The sequence below is a fragment of the Podarcis vaucheri genome (genome assembly GCF_965113315.1).
Source record: "Podarcis vaucheri genome assembly, chromosome: 14".
Taxonomy (NCBI): domain Eukaryota; kingdom Metazoa; phylum Chordata; class Lepidosauria; order Squamata; family Lacertidae; genus Podarcis; species Podarcis vaucheri.
In genome coordinates this window covers 40,417,876-40,432,757 of record NC_138752.1, presented here as the reverse complement: position 1 = coordinate 40,432,757, position 14,882 = coordinate 40,417,876, and the positions used below count along the sequence as shown (strand labels likewise).

General features: G+C 43.2%; 1 protein-coding gene across 1 annotated transcript in view; it reads left to right on the top strand.

The window, feature by feature from the left end:
- LOC309519223 (vitellogenin-like) overlaps positions 1–14,882 on the top strand; it is a gene marked incomplete at its 3' end in the record, with an annotated part of 30,181 nt that overhangs the window by 10,284 nt on the left and 5,015 nt on the right. Inside the window, exons 7-12 of the mRNA XM_082199995.1 lie at positions 711–903; positions 2,101–2,240; positions 11,396–11,499; positions 12,419–12,584; positions 13,818–14,000; positions 14,560–14,712. Of these exons, the coding sequence (XP_082056121.1) occupies positions 711–903; positions 2,101–2,240; positions 11,396–11,499; positions 12,419–12,584; positions 13,818–14,000; positions 14,560–14,712 (939 nt within the window). The remainder of the gene's footprint in view (positions 1–710; positions 904–2,100; positions 2,241–11,395; positions 11,500–12,418; positions 12,585–13,817; positions 14,001–14,559; positions 14,713–14,882) is intronic.

The following is a 14,882-nucleotide window of genomic DNA, read 5'->3' as shown; positions in this document are numbered from 1 at the left end:
TGTCCCATCCTGTTTTCTATGATTCTGTAAAGCCACATGAAAAATCTACATTTAATAATAATAATTATACCCTGCCCTCCCCAGCCAGAGCAGGGCTCAAGTTGGCTAACAACAGTAAAATTACAGTAAAAACATAATGGGGGGGGGACCAATTTAAAATACAGGTTAAAATGCAATTTAAATGGTATGCACTTTTTTCCTGAAATCCGTTTCCCACAAAATATGTATTTTTGTGCACACTTTTCCTGTAAAACATACATTTTAAAACTGAAATGGGGTCACAACATTTGGAGGAATACACAGCTTGTTTGGCCTGATGTGTTGTATGCATTTAAAGCACTGTCATACCACTTTAAACAGTCATGGTTTTCACACACACACACACTCACTCACACACAAAGAATCCTGGGAGGTGTAGTTTGTTAAGGCTGCTGAGAGTATTAGTTGGCCCCTGTTCCCCTCACAGAGCTAAAATTCTTAGAGTGATTCAACAATCAAACCCTTTTCGCAGGGAAAACCTTGGGAACTGTAGCTATGTGAGGAGAAAGGAGGGGGTCTCCTGACAAGTCTCCACACCCTTAACAAATGACTTTCCAAGAATTCTTTGGGGGAAGCCATGACTGTTTCAAGTGGCATCATAGTGCCATAAATGTATGGTGTGAACGTGGCCTAAGTGGACATTTGATCATCTCTCTGTCCCTATATTTTAGCCTGATCAGCAGCTCATATCATCCAAACTTGAGTGTGTTCAGAAGTTTGAGGAGGGAATCCTGGCAGAATCCCAATGTATAGAGTCTCATCTCACTACATCTCCTGGGAGGAAGGGCAGCGGAGTGAAGACCCACACTCGGATGGCCATGAAACTGTTCCGAACGGAAGCTGAAATCACAGCACATGAAAGAGGTTGGAGCCTGACCCTCTTACCATGTTTATTTTCCCCATCCCCAAGCCAAGTGACCTCTCTTCTCTGCAGGTTGATCATTTAAAGAGCAAAGAGGGTGTGATTTTCATTCCCATCATGACTTTGGGTTGGGTAGAGAGGGAGGCAAATCACAGCTTCGTATGTGTGTGTGTATGTGTGTCATGTTCACTTTTGTGCCAACACCAATCACTGGCATGTGACATACACACACACACACACACACACACACACACACACATAGTGTGGCTCTGGGGTTGAAAATGTTTACCCACCCTGGGTTAGTGAATGCCTCTAAGCAATGACAAGTTAATAAAAAGTCTTTTTGAACTGCCCTTGCTTGGGGTATAAGACTTATTTTACCCCACTTATTAGGCTACAATGTCATTTGGGATGGGGGAGAAACCTGATACTATTTAAAGGTGAACCTACCTGTGGGTAAAACCTCAGTGCCTAGGACTTGCCGATCGCATGGTCGGCGGTTCGAATCCCCGCGGCGGGGTGCACTCCCGCTGCTCGGTCCCAGCACCTGCCAACCTAGCAGTTCGAAAGGACCCCCCGGGTGCAAGTAGATAAATAGGGACTGCTTACTAGCGGGAAGGTAAACGGCGTTACCATGTGCGGCTCTGGCTCGCCAGAGCAGCTTCATCACGCTGGCCACGTGATCCGGAAGTGTCTGCGGACAGCGCTGGCTCCCGGCCTCTAGGGTGAGATGAGCGCACAACCCTAGAGTCTGTCAAGACTGGCACATATGGGCAGGGGTACCTTTACCTTTTACTCAAGTCACACTTCTGTAAACAATGTGCAAAGTAAAACACAGCCATCCTTTGAAATTTGCACTTTTCTGAATTTTGCAATGCTGCTGTTCTCCAGCCAAGTCATATCTACAGAAAAGTATATCCTTGGATAAAGCATGTGTAGAGGTGCATATATTAAAGGGGGGAAATCACAGTTTTGTATTTTAGATTAGCAGAAATTTGCACTAAAGGGATGGTAAATTGTCAATATTCCCAAATGCTAACAAAAAAAACCCATGTGTATGGTGATGTAATATATTGCAAATCATAATGGGAGGGAGGACTGAAGCTGAGAGCTCAGTTGCCTTCCTGGTGGTTTTCCTAAGGCCTCAGAGTGTTGACTGTGTTTCAATTGTTCCCCATTGCCTGGTTTTACTTCTGCAGTAGACACCAAGGATATCTACGAGAGCAGCCTGTTATATGAAAGGGAAAAAACAGCACGATGGCTGGGAAAGGAGGATGAGGTGGTGGTGGTCTCCAAAATACTACAGAAGCTTTGTATGAATCCTAGAGCAGATTCCGAGGCAAGTTATTATATAATTTTTTGTCATAGTTCTTAGTTATTGCTGGTGTTGAAAATGTGGCATTTGCATGTGGGAAATGGAATTCTTGCACTCTTCCTCTGCCCCTGCCCCTCCCCCCCGAAAGATTGATAGCCTTGTTGTCCAATAATTTGCACAAGCCTCTTTTAAAGCCATCATGTATTATGGCAGTAGCTTTCATGAACCGGAATCTAGCTGCAGACAAATTGTATTTGTGTTTGGGTTGAGGGTGTCATGTGAATCAGTCCTGTATTGGCTCCAAAGGGCCCAAGATAAATATGTACTTTTCATCAATGCTCTATGTGTCCCTGGGTTGAGAGGTCACTGTTAGAGACCATAGCTCCAACCAGAAAAACAGATTCAGGGTCACTTGTGCTGAGTTACATTCCCTCCTGGCCTGTTATCCGATGACCATTCTTTTGTTAGCCCAGCCTCTGAGAGCTATTGTCACTGGTAACAAAACAGAAGGTCTTGTCTAAGTTCTTTTGTGTTTATTTTATTTCCTACCTTAACCATAAAAGGCATTATAGACCTGTCCAAAGCTGTTTTACATATGCTGGAGTTGAACGCTTTGTAGAGTATTATTGAAATTTATTAATAAGGCAACCAAATACACAAACACACCCTTTCTCACACTCAACAATTACCCTAACCCAACACCCCACTGAGCGCAGATGTAGAATACAGGTTGTAGCCAAGCAGAAACATGTGAACATAAAAAAAAATGACAACATGTCCTATACAATTAGTAAACTTACATGAATAACAGGATATTTAGTCTCTAGGGAGCCCATGTGACTTTGTCTAGATTGAGCAGCCTTCACTACTCAAATTTAGGTGTATTAAACATTATAGACCTGTCCAAACCAGACTCTCTCTCTCTCTCTCTCTCTCTCTCTCTCTCTCTCTCTCTCTCTCTCTCTCACACACACACACACACACACACCCAAGGTAGCATTTGCCACTGAAGGCTTCTCTAACTACATTTGCCTTGGTGGTTCATACAGTCTACAGCAGGGGTCAGCAAACTTGTTCAGGAGGGGGCCGGTCCACTGTCCCTCAGACCGTGTGGGGGGCTGGACCCACCACCTCCCCAAAGCCCCCCCACCCCATGTCACTAACGCCACAACCGCCAATGCTGCCTTGTCTTTGGCAGAGTCAACGTCCTCTGTCTTGGGGGGCAGAGAGCCCAAGCCGCTGGCCTGGGCGGCAGAGGCAGCCTCCATGCCACTGCCGCTTCCTTCCTGCTTGGCCGTTTCCTCCCACTTGGCCACCTTAGCGGGAAGGAAGGGGCAGCGCCCAGAGGCATCTGTGGCTTCTGATTGGCTGCAGGAGCTTCCTGCAGCCAATCAAAAACTGTGCCGCGTCACAGAAGTCAGTCTCCGCACGGCGAGGCTTCTGCGCTGCGCCTGTTTAGCTCAGGGACTGCCCAAGTGAGCGGCAAGGTCCGCAAGGTTTGTGGGCCGGATTAACGAGCCCGGTGGGCCGTATCCAGCCTGCGGGCCTTAGTTTGACGACCTCTGATCTACGGTGTAGCATAGAGAATGGTGCCCTCAATCTATTACAGGCATAGGCAAACTTGGCCCTCCAGATGTTTTGGGACTACAACTCCCACCCTCCCTAGCTAACAGGACCAGTGGTCAGGGATGATAGGAATTGTAGTCTCAAAACATATGGAGGGCTGCGTTTGCCTATGCCTGCTCTATTAACTACCACATGCACAGAAGCACCAATCTGGACAGTGTTATCTGTACATAGCCTGAGAAATTTAACACAAAGCCACATCCAAATGTGCCGCGGCATTGTTTACACTTATCCTTTACTGTGTTATTCATTTTCATCATTTTTCTTGTTCCTTATTTTGAGGTTTGCAACTGTTTTCTCTACTAACGTAACAAAATGAAGGAAAAACAGATGTTATTTTTAAAAAAATACACAACAAAGGTCACTGCTCGTTTTGTAACCGAGGACGTGGAATTGAGTTGTTGTTTTTAATGGCAGTTTTATTTCAATGAGGTTGAACAGGTCGCATTCTTACGGGCCGCACTTATTCAGTGATTCCTGCATTTCAGCAGATTGGATTAGGTGACCCTTTTGGGGTGCCTTCCAACAATTCTATGAGTTTCCTTATTCACCTGTAGAGAAAGCTGGCCAGCCAAATAAATCAAACAGCAACAAAGTGGACGGAAACCCAAACTGTCTGCCTGCACAGTGGCTTTCATTCTGGAGAACTGTCAACCCATCAGACCATCCATTTTTGAAACAGAATTTCACCATCCCCACCCCTCCTTTTCTCCCCTTTTGGACAGCTTCTTCCTTCCCACTTTCCACCCTGCCTGGACACTTCTGCCCCCTTAACGCCCCATTGCTTAATCTGCATTTAAATCCAATCCCTTCGCACAATGGCATTGGAAATAACTCTCTAAGGCTCCCTGGTGAGTGGCATGCTTTCCCTCCTCTCCTCTGAATGAGAATCGGGGAGCTTCTCCCCCCGCCCCACCCCGCCCCCAGCATTTATCCCTGGTTTTTTGTCGCCTGAATGTAGCGCATAATCTCGCCCCCATTCAAAGCCACAACAATGCAAGGGACAAATAAGACTATCCATGGCTGGTAAGGATGTGTTTTCCCAGGCTGTGCTGTGGACATTTCCCATCAGCCTCTTCCTGGGCCAGGGGTCTTTAAAAAGATGGTTGGAGAGAAGGAGATAGGAATGAAGGAAAGGGGGGTGGATGGGTTGGAGCCGACACCATAATACAGGGGGGGAAACATGCTCTTAGCACTGAAAACAGCAGATAGCCTGTTCAGGACCGAAACAGGCATGCTATGAATAATTTGCCTCTCTTTAAAGGCATGCACAAATTACCATATGAAGACAAGCAACGATGCCTTCCAAAATCTAAATGACACCCAGTTGATACAGGGAAAGGTAATTCTGTCTGTCCCTTCAAGGAGACAAAAGGTCACATCATCAACTAAGAGAAGAGCTGTAGCTCAGCAGCAGAGCAAAGGATGCAGGGGAAATTCATTTCTGATCTCATTGAAAGGCTGACCTACCTAATCTGCAGTTTCCGAAAGAATACGTGAACCAAAACTGAGCCATGCTTTGGCATTTGAACAGTCTCTGAATTTTGCACTGCAATTCTCCATATGTGCAATGTCTGCCAAATACACAAGGGGAGGGTGTGCATAATAATATTGCATGTCGGTGAGAAAGCCCATTTTGTAAGCATTTTTATGACTGCATTTTATTAGGGGAAACTGTTCTGCAAAAATGTGTACGTTAGGAGAAGTTGGCACACTAAGGTCCTTTTGAATTTAAATGAGGACTTTTAGAAGCAATAAACTGATATGGATACTTAAGACTTGAGAAAGGGAGAGAATAGAAAATGGACACGTTTGCCCATCCCTCAATAGAGTTCATGCTTGGCAAAAAATGTTACCGGGTTAAATCCCTGGCATGCGCAGGTAGGGCTGGAAAAGACCCAGAAGTCAAATTCAGGAGGGAAGGCAGATTCCCCTTTAAATGCAAACTGAACTGACTTTCCCCCACATGCCTAGTTCTATATCGCCATGCGTTCCTTTGGGGGATATTCATAAACATCATATAGAAATAAATAAGATGGCATCCTCTCCTCCTTTTCCATTTTTCTTTTAACAAGATTTGCAAATACAAAAAAGCCCAACAACAAAAACTGTCATAAAGGCAAAGAGAATCAAAATGCAAGACGAAAAAGAGCTAGCAAAAAAAATAATCATGCAAAATATATTCCCTAGTGGAATCCAAGGTTCATATTCACACAAAATACATCAAGTATTCATAAATGTTGCCAGATAAAATCGTATTTAGTAGGAATGTGCCAACCGTGAGATTATTTGGTCTTATAAATCACAAACAACTTCCCAAACAGATTCAAAATATGAAGGGTCCATGTTGCCCCTGAAAGCACATGGGCCAACTTTTCACAGATGGCAATAAACATGACTTTTCAAAACCATACATCCAAAGAGTAGCAATTATTATTATTCTATCCTTGAGAGATCACAAAATAGGTGGTGATCAGCAGACATAAAATTAATTGTTGACTAATAAAAGCTGCAGTAGCACCATCAAAAATGGGTCGGGTCCAAAGTGACTTGTTTACTTGTAATAATACTAATTTCAGATACAACCCCTCGTATCTTACAATCCTGAGAGAGTATAAGAGGGGGAAAGAAACATTGCAATATGAGCTAGTCAGACTAAGATTAAAAACCAGCACCGGAGCCAACTTTTTCAATACTGGCAAACATCTGGGACACAGAGCCAGTCCTGGTGCAGCTCAATTGATCAACAGCATTTCTTCTTCTTCTTTTTGCATTATTATTTTTTGACAAAACATATATACAAATAAAATTTGTATAAACACAAAAATCCACATCAGTATCATAACACAAATTGCTAAACAACCAACAAGCAGTCAATCTCTTTTGTATCATACAGTAAAATAGTCTCCCTTGTGCAATAGACAAATAATTCAAAACCAATATATTGCTTTGGTCTCTTTTAGGATTGTTTACGGTTAAATAAATTCAGTCTGGCTTCAAAGCACTCCGAACAAAAAGCGTGGTTTCATATTTTCCTGTACTTTGTTCTCCCCAACAGGTAATAAAAGTGAGCCATATTTAGGTTGCCATATTTGAAAAAGTAAAAACCAGGAAACCCCAAAATTGTTGAGTGTTTTTAAGGAAACCACCAAAATTGTTGAGCCTTTTAAAGGAAAACCCCAAAGTTATTGAGCTTTATTTAGACAAACCCCAAAGTTGTTTAGCTTTTTAAAGTAAAAGCTACAAGAATTTTTGAGCTCTGGAGCTTTTTAAAAGCATTTTGGGCACGATTTAACCCCTAGTAAATTTTCCAGGATGTTTGCCAGATTTCTGAAAAATAATCCAGGATGCAATTTTTGGAGGTGAATTCTAGGACATGTCCTGGATAATCAGGACATATGGCAGCCCTACCATATTTCAACGGAAGCATCTCTCTTTTTTTCACTGAGTCAAAAAATTCTGAACCAATTGGTCTGATTTGATCAGCTCAAGTTCAAAAGTGGGAAAGCGCTGGGTTCCTGACCCTCAAGCTTTGCAAAATGCTGTACGATCCCAGGGGTATTAAGCGTGTTCCTACCAAAGGCAGGCCTCTTCAGTAAACACCCTGCTCGCTTACAAAACGCCTCAGTGTTTGTGGAAAAGGAGCGTTCAGGAGTGGTTTCCAAGAACAACAAAATTGCAGGTATGATCTGCAGCCAGCTCTGGATGAGGTCTGCCAAGAGTGTTCCACGTGCCCCCCCCTCCCACATTTTAAAATAAATAAATGAATGAATAAAAGAAGCCGACTCTTTGTGTAAGGTAGTAAAGGAACACCTTCCCCGCTTAATCACTTCAGGAAGACTTTTTAAAGCACTTTCCTGTTTTTCACTACTCCAACAGCACAAGCCTACAGAGTGGTCCCATCAGGGTAGGAACTGGGGGGCAGATGTCAGTGGCGTAGCGTGGGGGGTGCAGGGGGGGCCGGCTGCACCGGGCGCAATATCTGGGGGTTAGGGTTAGGGGGCGCAAATCCACGGGTTAGGGGGCGCAAATCCACGGGTTAGGGGGCGCAAATCTACGGGTTAGGGGCGCAAATTACTTGCCTTGCCACGGGTGCTGACAACCCACGCTACGCCACTGGCAGATGTCAAGGGCCCCATTCAGTAGAACAAGCTGGTGGGCCCCCAAATACAACAAGGCTGCCTTACCACAATTTTAAGTGAGTGAAATAATACCCACAGCCATCCAAGAAACCCCCTCCACCTTTAATGTGAATCCATCCCACTTCTGAGTAATTTGAATGCACCCAATGGTGGGTCCCCTCTCCACTGGGAACTATCCATGGTGCTGACTCATGGACCAGCCCACCTAGATTATTGCCATACCCAATCAGAACACCCTTGGGGATCCCAGCTTGGAATGGGAGAGTTTCCAACCAAACACACATCTGGGCTTCCACCCCAAGCAGGGCCTGATAAATACTTCAAGAAACAAGGGGAAATCCAGTGCTGCCAAAAACTCTTTGACTTATGCTTCCAGTTTTGAAGAACACTGGTTCCAGTCTCCTTATGGCTTCACTCTTAAAAGCAACTGAAGATAACTGGTGCAATTGGTTCACTGATCACTTGTACTTTCATAGATGTGGTTCTATGAAATCAAAGAGAATTGCTTGTAACTCATGTCTGAAGATTAGGGATGGGGAAGAAATTTGATTCAGTATGCATTTAAAGGTGAGACGATTTCCTTCGCAAAACAGTAAACAAACAGAAACACAGCTGTTATTCAAAATTCACACTTCTCCAAATTTCTGCAAGGCAATTCTGCAGCCAGGTAACGTGTACAAAAGTGCATATCCTGGGGGGCAATGCATATGTTAGTGAAAACAATTTGCAAAAAAAATGCATTATTATCCTGGCAAATGCACTATTACAAGTGAAGTATTTTAATAACAGCAACAAGCTGTGACTTGGGGAGTTGGAAGTCTTCTTATCACACTCCTTTGCTTGCACAGAGTCTTGCAAACAATTTGGTAAAATGAAGAACTTACACCAGCTTCCTAACGAAAGCACTCACACCTGATGTTTCAATCACTTTATCAGGAGAATCTTTGATGAAGTCACATGTCATCTCTTTGCTTCTCCTCCACAATGAGATACTTTTCTCCTTTTATCTTATTTTACACTTCCACCAAGGATTCTCTTACATCTTGCAGTTGTAATTATAAATTATATTAATGGCTTTTTAAACGTGTTTGTGGGTGAGGGGTTATCGGTTTGTTTTTTATTTTGTTTCATTTGGTAATTTGTGTTCTCATTGTGCATTTTTATGCCCTGAGATCTTCAGATGAAGAGCAGTATACAAATTTAATAAACACAATTGTTGTTGTTGTTTTGGAAGAATGCATTAAAAATGTGCATGTTGAGAGAAATTTGCCTTAAAATCCTGAGAAATTTTCATGAAAACACACAGCCCTCTGCTATGGAAACAGATGTTTAAAATAAGAAACAGAGAGAGTAAAGCTTGACAGATTTGCCCATTCCCACTGAAAACAGAATTCAAAGGAATTGAGAGCAAGCAATCTGACTGCACTTTGCTAACATCCTTGCCAGGGCATCAGGGGTGGGTGGAAGGAAGTTACACTTGAACAGAATTCCTTATACATATACGTGCAGTTCTAGATTCATTTTTCTGGTCTCATTTCCAACGTTGCCTCCGCTGCGTCACTTAGAAGCACTAGCATCCGGCAGTCAATAAATAGCGATCTTTGAAGGAAAATAAGTGCTTCTGTTTAATATCAACCAATATCCTTTTTATCAGGAAATAAGCCAGAAGCACCTCTTCAATTAGTCCTTTCTTTCATCCCACGGCCTTCCCAATGTCAAATGCAAGTCTTTTAGATGGCTGCTTCCCTCCGGGGAGTAGCTGGGTGGACTGCAGTGTTTAGACTTTGGCTGGAATTACAGAGGTTCCACAGGCCGAGGAAGAGGAAAAATAAATATTTAGGGTAGTAAGTAGGTTTCCCACCCACTCACCCCAATTATTTTTTATTAGTAAAAGAGAATGATTAGAAGAATCTACTGTAAGGTGCTACCTTTAAAATCTCCCAAAGCATTAGGATTGAGAACAGAGACCAGTTTTTTTTCAGTCAGTTTGTTGGGGTTTCTGTGGTTATGTTGGTTGCATGTCTGGAAGGCCATATTCTTGTTCTTCAATTGCTTTCCGTGTTCAAAAGTATTTCAGAAAGAACCCAGGTTGCTTTGCTTGCTTCTTAGCTTTTTCCGCCTTTCATTTGTGGTACTGAGCTCCAGATGGTAGTTATTTGACTGTCTACTTAGTTACTTCTTATTACTTCTTATTCAAAGGCATGTGGCTTACAATACATTTAAAAGTATAAGCATTAATGCATTCTATCATCTTTTAATCATACAAAACACCTAACATTCACTATATACATTCCTGCTTTGCAGAGGCTTAGACTGGATGACCCTTCTTTTATTTATTTATTTATTTATTTATTTATTTATTTATTATTTATTTATTTATTTATTTTGTTGTTGTTGTTGTTGTTGTTGTTGTTAATTTAATAGCCTGTTCTTCACCCCAAGGTTCTAGGGTGAGTCACAACAATTTAAAATATGTTAAAAATTGCAACAAATTACAACCACGCAATTGGGTGGACCATAGAAATATGTATCCCAATATATACAATAGGCACACCACAACACAAACTCCTATAACTGGATGCATACTAGCAGCAAAACAACATCTCGGTCTGTCGAAAGCTGTGCCCCTGAGTCAGGCAAGATGAAAATCCATGCAAGATGGGGGGAAATTCACAATTCACCTTGGAGACCACTGTAAACAATTGAACTCTTTTGCAGGATTTGAATAACACTTGTAGTGTAACAAGAACTGGGGTTATATGGGATACTTAAAAAATGGGAGTGACTTTAAATAAGCAGCGGAAAAGGACTAGAGATGGAACCCACGAAAGGGTGGGAGGAAGTCCAGAGATTCAGGTGAATCTTTGTTTGTTGTTGTTGTTTAGTCATTTAGTCGTGTCCGACTCTTCGTGACCCCATGGACCAGAGCACACCAGGCACTTCTGTCTTCCACTGCCTCCCGCAGTTTGGTCAAACTCATGCTGGTAGCTTCCACTCTCCAACCATCTCGTCCTCTGTCATCCCCTTCTCCTTGTGCCCTCCATCTCTCCCAACATCAGGGTCTTTTCCAGGGAGTCTTCTCTTCTCATGAGGTGACCAAAGTATTGGAGCCTCAGCTTCAGGATCTGTCCTTCCAGTGAGCACTCAGGGCTGATTTCCTTAAGAATGGATAGGTTTGATCTTCTTGCAGTCCATGGGACTCTCAAGAGTCTCCTCCAGCACCATAATTCTTTGTTTACTTACCTTTTTTTTTACTTAAGACTTTGAATGTAGCCTTTATATATATAGGAAAATCCATGCCACCATCTCCGGCAGAGATCCTGAAAGCTTTGGTGATGGTTTCGGAGCTGAAGACAACCAGTTCAGTTGATCAGACATGTAAAGCAGATTTCTGTCCTCCTTTCCTTCTAGTCTGCCAACCTGTTCATGGCATTGGTGTTTGAACTTCGGCTTCTCTCTGCTGGTGCCTTGCTGAGCCTCTGGCAGGGATCTTCATCGAAGTGTCAAGGCAACTGGTAAGACAGCTTCAAAATGGCCATTTGGTCTGGGTAGATTTGCCAGCTCTGAACTCCAAGAGCTTTTCTGCCCCTTTCACCCAGGCTGTCCGTCCCTGGTGCCCTCCAGTTGACTACAACTCGTACCACCCCTGTGTATTTAGTATTTTGTGTTGCCTGAGGCAGTCATTTATCCATTGGCAAAAAGAAGATCTAAGAAGGGACACAGAACTGCATATGATTTACACAGCCATCAAGATCCTGGTGATCTTTCAGTGTTGATGGATTGCAACTCCCATCAGCTCCAGTCCACATGACCAATGGCCAGGAGGGATGAGGCTTGCCCTCCAGATGTTTGTGGACTACACTAGGTTGCTGAAAATTGGCCTGAAAAATTATCCATCCACTCAACATGCAAGCTGTGAAGGAGTGGTTGAAGAACAGCAGCAGCAAGAGTTGTGACATTCTCAAGGAAGAACCATGATCATTCCGTGGGACCCACCCACCTTAGAGATTTTAGGAAGAAGATAACAGCCAATGGGGTTTGTTCAGCTAACTTTTATTCAGAGTAAACCCATTGGAATTAAGGGTTGTGATGTTCTTAGGTCCATTAATCTCAATGTGTCTACTCTGATTAAAAGTTAATTGAATGCAACCCAGTGTTTCTGCAACTAGCAGCAAAAACAGATACTTCAAAACTATATATTTATTTCCATCCTGTAGCTCAGTTATAGAGCATCTGCAAAAGCTCCAGGTTCAATCCCTGGTATCTCCAAGTAGGGCTGGTAGAAACGTTTGCATGAAACCCTGGAGAGCTGCTGCCAGTCCGTGTGTGCAGTACTGATCTAGATAGACCAATGGTGGGGACTCATTATAAGGCAACTTTCAACGTTCCTCTTGGGTCAAATCAGATATGCTTTTCTTTTTGGGTTCCTTTCAGGCAACCTCTAGTGGATGCTCTCCCCTCCTGCGCCACCGAAGCCTGTGTGGTCCTGATGAAAGAGATGATCATCTCTGAAGAAGTAGACGAGGAGAAGATGGAATCATTCCTTTGGTCCCTCTCCTTCATCCCTGAGCCTACTGCAGGCATGATTGATGCTCTGGCTGTAAGCACGGAAGTGAAATTTAGCTGAGTCAAATTGGATAGCTCAGTCTGTAGAGCATGAGACTCTTAATCCCAGGGTTGCAGGTTTGAGCCCTACATAGGGTGAAAGATTCCTGCATTCCCTTGTGACCCCTTCCAGCTCTACGATTCTGTGATTCTATGAATCGTCCCTATTTCTGTAGAAGCACCGTATACATGTGTATGGAATGGGACATACACCCTTGGCTACGGTCTTGGAATTTGGGTGGATAACTGAAGATAGGGATGGGGAAGAAATATAGTTATGTTTGCATTTAAAGGTGGACTGATTTAATTCACACTTGGCTGGAGTTCTGAAGAGCAGCGCTTCGCCCTGCAGCATTTTGTTGCAGTTCCCATTGGTTGGTTGTCATGATGGATTGTCACAGATGTGCATGGCGCCTTATGCAAGGTGCAAGTGTAGGGATGGGGAAGAAACCAAATCCACCTTCACATTTAAAGGCGAACCTCCCTGATTTGCACATTCTGAAACAATATGCATACCAAAACGAAGCCATCTTTTGAAATTCACACTTCTCCAAATTTTGAAGTGCGTTTCTCCAGCTATACCCTATCTACAGAAATGCATATCCTTGTATGAGGTGTGCATAGAAATGCACACATTAGTGAAAGCAGCATACAACAAAGGATTGTATTGGGGGCAGCATTTTGCAAAAATGTGTACATTAGAGGCAAAATCCCATGCAAAAGTTGTGTATATTATGAGAAATTCGCACTAAAACACTGATGGATTTCCATGAGAATTTTTTTTAATGTACAAACTGCTGTGGAAATGTGGGGAACTGAACTCTCAAGCTTTGAAAAATGAGAAGTGGAGAGAAAACCAAAAAGGACAGCTTCAGCCATGTAGTCTGGCTGATGTGTGATGGGTCGCCAATACTGTAGGTTCTCACTCCCAATTACTTAACAGCAATAACAGATTCAGCTGCTGAGATGAAGACAGGTCTGGGGAGAAAACAGGAGTGGATATTGTGTGATGGGACAGTGGACCTGAGTCCTTCTTTCATAATGAAATTCTTGAGCTAGGTGTGAAGCACCATCTTCCTTCATTCTACATTGTTCCCTGAGCCATTATTTCATACCTGGATCCAGTCGGTGGACCTTGAGTTTTGAATTAAAGTAGATTTCACAAGCCTGAAGTCTGCCCATCCCTGATTTACTGTAACCACAAACCTGTGTTTATGCATATTTCCAGCCTCTGCTACAGTCACCACGAAGGAGACAGAGTGCCTTTTTAGGAATAACTGCCCTGGTAAATCACTTCTGTTCCATGAGAAATGACTGTGACCATGAGCCTGCTGTTGGGGGCATTATGCGGATTCTGGAGGGATACCTGGGAAGAAAATGTACCTTGCATGAGTCAGTAGGTATCAGCCAGGTAGGTAGTTCTGAAGCAACTTGAAAGATCAGCTTCTCTTTTCACTTTAACAGCATGTCTTGTTCAGCCTTTAGTAGAACTGAAATGTCACCTATTGAAAATAGATGAATATTCAGATTTTGAAGTTCTGTTTTGGATCGCAGCCATGGTAAGCCATCGCCTCCTACAGGGCTCATGTTTTTCCTTCTTCTGCTCATCCTCCAGCATCTCTGTCCCAAGGACTTTCAAGTTTCCCCTAGCATTCTTAACTGCTGCTTGCATCATCAACCAAACCCAACAAACTCTGGTTATTTTTAACTATGGTTTGTTGGAAAGAAGCCAACTTCAAACCATGGTTTATGAAGCTGGCTTGCTTCAATAAACTGTAGGCAAGATTATACACAGTTTAGGGTTCAGGTGTACAGTTAAACTGCAGCTAAATGAAATTGGGGAACCCATGGTTTACCATAAAAGTTTTAGCTGTGCAGTGCTCTGATCTGCTTGGGGGGGGGGGGAGAGGGCGATATAAATGATTTTTAAAAAGAAGGCACTTTATTTCAACTTCATTTTGAATTTTCAGGTGGAACTAATTTTAAAAGCAATTGGAAATGCAGGACTTGCAGCAGCACGTCTTGTGCCCGTCCTGAGTTCCTGTGCGATGCTGAAAATCAACCCTACAGAAATCCGACTGGCTGCCATAGAGGCCTTCCGACGTGTTCCTTGTGCAGCCAACGTAGGTGGCATGCGGTTGGCTTTCCTGTGCTATTTTTGGCCTCTGTATCATGGTAAAATAAGATGTACGCAATGTGGCTGAGAACCAGGTTGGGGCAGCAAGTCAAGAGGGATGGTGGTAGGTGGGTCCTAAAACACACATATCTCAGGTGTCAAAGGCCAAGGTAAAGA